The following is a 3997-nucleotide window of genomic DNA, read 5'->3' on the forward strand; positions in this document are numbered from 1 at the left end:
ACTGTAATTGAAGCTTATAGATACGTTTGAACTTTATGTGTTTTTTTTGTTTGTTAAAGTTTCAGACTTTAGAAGCTAGAAGGTAACCTCTTCTGCTTTTTTGTTAAACTTGATCTGGTTTTATTAGGGGAGCACACCCCAATTTTGAATTAACAAATCTATACTATAGCATGTAACTGTTTTTAATCTTAATATAATCCCCCCTGGGATAGCCGTTTATCAATCAAAAAAAATCCCCCTGGCCAAATTTCTCCATAATCCTCCTCCGCTACGTCAAGTCCTTCCCAAGCCCTTCGAGATTTTTCTCTTCCATATCTTCTTCAACCAACGGACAAATGCTCCCTTGCCGTACCTCAAATCGAGCTCATTATCAATGGCAGAAAAAATCATGTAACATTACAGCATTGTTGTTGATCAAGCACTCTGCGTGCTGCACCTTTGCAAGGTTTTCTCCAGGTTGAAAATCACTTTGAGAGTATGATAAATAATTTAATCTGAATTTCTTGGGGTTCCTGTTACCAGAAGGAAATGATAAGAGACAGTGAGTTTAAATTACGGATTCTATCAGGCCTGAAAAGATTGAAAGAGAATCAACAAACCAATACAGTCGGCAAATTGAACAGTCTGCATCCTTGGGTAAAACATGGTCCGTTATATGAAACAAGACGCCGTTAATTGTTCTGATGCCAGTCCTGTTGAATCAAAGGTGAAAACGAAAAATCGTTGCCCGGGCTTCATTCATAAATATTAGAATGCCATCCGTAGCCTATTTTGGAGTACGATCTGGAGAGGGTAAGTTAATCAGCTCTTTTATTAATGAGAGGGGATTTACTTCTGCTAAACATACAGAGTACAAAAGTTTAGTAGATGCTTGCAACCACATGAGAGAACGAGACGTCTCCTCATGGAATATGCTAATTGCGTCTTACAGAAAGCGTGGGCGTCCTCAAGAGGCATTGTCTTTGTTTCACCGAATGAATAGAACAGGGATGCCAACTGATCCTTTAACCTTTGCCAATATACTACCCGCATGTGCCAAAATGGGAGCTTTGGAACAGGGTATACAGATCCATCAAAGAATAATTGAAAGAGGATTTTTGTCAAATATTGTAGTTGCCAATGCTCTGATGGATATGTATGCCAAATGCAGAAGGATTCAGAAGGCATGCCAAGTGTTTGACAAGATGCCTCAACGGAATGTGGTCTCGTGGAATGGGATGATTTCCGGATATACACAAAATGGTGACCTTGACCAGGCATTAAGGATTTTCAGGAAAATGTCTAATCGGAATGTGGTCTCATGGAATGCAATCATTGCAGGATATGTCGAAAAGGGTGTTCTTGATAAAGCTTTAAGGCTTTTCAAAGAAATGCCTCAGCGGAACATGGTTTCGTGGACTACAATGATCGCAGGATATGCACAAAATGGATTTGTTGAGTCAGCCTTAGAGATATTCAAGCAAATGCAATTGGAAAGTGTAGAGCCAGACTCAGCAACCTTTGCCAGCATACTCCCAGCTTGTGCCAAATTCGGAGCATTGGAACATGGTATGCAGTTACATCAAAAAATAATTGAAAGTGCAGTTTTGCCAAATGTTGTGGTTATAAATGCACTGATAGACATGTATGCTAAATGTAAATGCATACAGAAGGCACGCACATTGTTCGACAAAATGTCTCAGAGAGATGTAGTCTCATGGAATGCGTTGATTGCAGGGTATACACAAAATGATTGCTTTGATGAGGCTTTATGGCTTTTTAAAGAAATGCCTCAGCCAAACGTGGTTTCATGGAATGCAATCATATCTGGATATGTACAAAATAAACTTGATGAAAAGGCCTTGGAAATTTTTAAGGAAATGCAATTAGCAAGTGTAAAGCCAGACTCAGCAACCTTTTCCTGCATCCTCACAGCTTGTGCCAGAATTGGAGCATTGGAAGTGGGTATGCAATTCCATAAAATAGTAATTGAATGCAGTTTTTTGTCAGACGTCGTTGTTGTGACCTCACTCATAGACATGTATGCAAAATCTGGAAGCATACAGAAGTCACGTAAACTGTTTGATAAAATGTCTCAACCAAATGTGGTTTCGTGGAATGCAATAATTTCTGGATATGCTCAAAATGGAGTTCTTGATGAAGCCTTAGAGTTTTTTAAACAAATGCCTCAAAGAGATGTAGTCTCATGGACTGCAATTATTGCAGGATATGCACAAAATGGGCTTGTTGAAAAGTCTTTGGAATTTTTCAATCAAATGAAATTTGCAGGTGTAAAGCCAAACTCTGCAACCTTTGCTAGCATTCTTCCAGCATGCGCGAAAATGGGAGGTTTAGATCTGGGTATGCAGTTCCATCAAAGAATAATTGAAAGTGGAATTTTGTCAGGTGTTGTTGTAAATGCTTTGATAGACATGTATGCCAAATGTGGAAGCATACAAAAGGCCCGGAAATTGTTTGACGAGTTGCATAATCCAAATCTGGTCTCATGGACTACAATGATTGCAGGATATGCCATGCATGGCTATGGAAAGGATGCCCTGAAACTCTTTGAACTAATGAAAGACTCTAGAATCAACCCCAATCATGTAAGCTTTGTTTGGCTTTTACTTGCATGCAGTCATGCAGGTCTAGTGGAGGAGGGCTGTAAATACTTCAATTGTATTGGTGATAGTTATACTACAATGGATCATTATGTGTGTGTTGTTGACCTTCTTAGCCGCGCAGGATATCTTGAGGAAACCCTAAACTTTATCATCAAAATGCCACTCATACCTGAGGTGGCTGTGTGGATGAGTTTACTTGGCTCTTCTAAATCTCATAAAAATACAAGGCTAGGAGAATTTGTGGCAACACTCCTTTTGGAGTTAGATCCTAAAAATGCCGCATCTTATGTTCTTCTTTCAGACATTTATGCAGAAGTGGGTAGGTGGGGTGACGTTCAAAATATAAGGAAATTGATAAAGGATAGAGGAATCAAAAAGATACCTGGATGTAGTTGGATTGAAGTCCAAGAAATGATATAAAACTTTTTGTGTAGGACAGTGTTTACAGTCAAAACACAGAAGGTCAATGTAGAATTGGAGAAATTTTTTTGGGAGATTAAAGCAGTGGGGTCTATTCCAGGTCCAATGCCTGAACTGAATGATTTCAAGGTATAATTTATTATCCCTCTGTTCAAAGGCGAGAAGTTGTCAATTATTTCAAGGTATAATTTATGACCATTTGAGGCCTTGTATCCATTTTTCTTGTTTCCTGTTAAAATAACATTTGCTTTTGCATAGCGTATCCAGTGTGTGGGGCTTTCTAAATGTACTAATCTTGAACTAAATTTTTAGTTTGATTACACAATGCTCGATATTTATCTTAGCTAGCATAAGATAACATGCTTGGAATTCTACCCTAGGCGCTTTCACATGATAATATAGTCCATAATATGAGTAGGACAGGTAGATGTAATTTTGTGGGTAGTACATTGAGAGCTGTTGAAATTAACTGCATAAAGTTAACAATATCGGGCCCTATTCTAGAAAAGTATACTCATGAACTATAAAGTTTAGGAAGTCTCAATTTGGATTAAGCTTTTTATTATCCTAGAAACTTGATATTTCTTCACTGGGTGCAGAAACATGGCAATGCTCTTTTAGGAATTCAGGTTAAACAAAGGAGCAAAACAAGAATAGGATGAGAAAATTTTAGACCAGGAAATAATCACAGAACGGGGAATGGATAAACAAAGAATCTGCAATTTATGAATACAGAGGAATGAATACAGTTGAAACTCAGAGGCAAAGGAACGTGTCCTTCACAACGAATATCATCACACTACCATGTAATGTACAAACAGAATAGAAGGAAGAGGGGAAGAGGTTAACATCAGCTTTTCTTTCAAATATTTTATCTGGATGGAGAAGCTCTTGGTGATACAATGCCTCGGCCAATTTACCCTCTTGAGCTCAACAGACCAAAACACCAAAACACAGAGACAATGAAAATAGGA

At 38.3% G+C, this 3997-nt stretch overlaps 1 protein-coding gene across 1 annotated transcript; it reads left to right on the top strand.

Moving 5' to 3' along the window:
- Positions 1 to 241: 241 nt before the first annotated feature.
- Positions 242 to 3239, top strand: LOC131030787 (pentatricopeptide repeat-containing protein At2g13600). The gene is made up of 2 exons (XM_057961700.2): positions 242 to 792; positions 932 to 3239. Exon 2 carries the CDS (start codon positions 975 to 977, stop codon positions 3021 to 3023), a length of 2049 nt encoding a protein of 682 aa, XP_057817683.2. The 5' UTR covers positions 242 to 792; positions 932 to 974; the 3' UTR covers positions 3024 to 3239.
- The last annotated feature ends 758 nt before the right edge of the window (positions 3240 to 3997 follow it).

This window comes from Cryptomeria japonica, chromosome 1 (assembly GCF_030272615.1).
Source record: "Cryptomeria japonica chromosome 1, Sugi_1.0, whole genome shotgun sequence".
NCBI classification, from domain to species: domain Eukaryota; kingdom Viridiplantae; phylum Streptophyta; class Pinopsida; order Cupressales; family Cupressaceae; genus Cryptomeria; species Cryptomeria japonica.

What these genes read in the sequence shown, in the direction of transcription:
- LOC131030787 (XM_057961700.2), top strand. Translation starts at nt 975, where the DNA reads ATGAATAGAACAGGGATGCCAACTGATCCTTTAACCTTTGCCAATATA.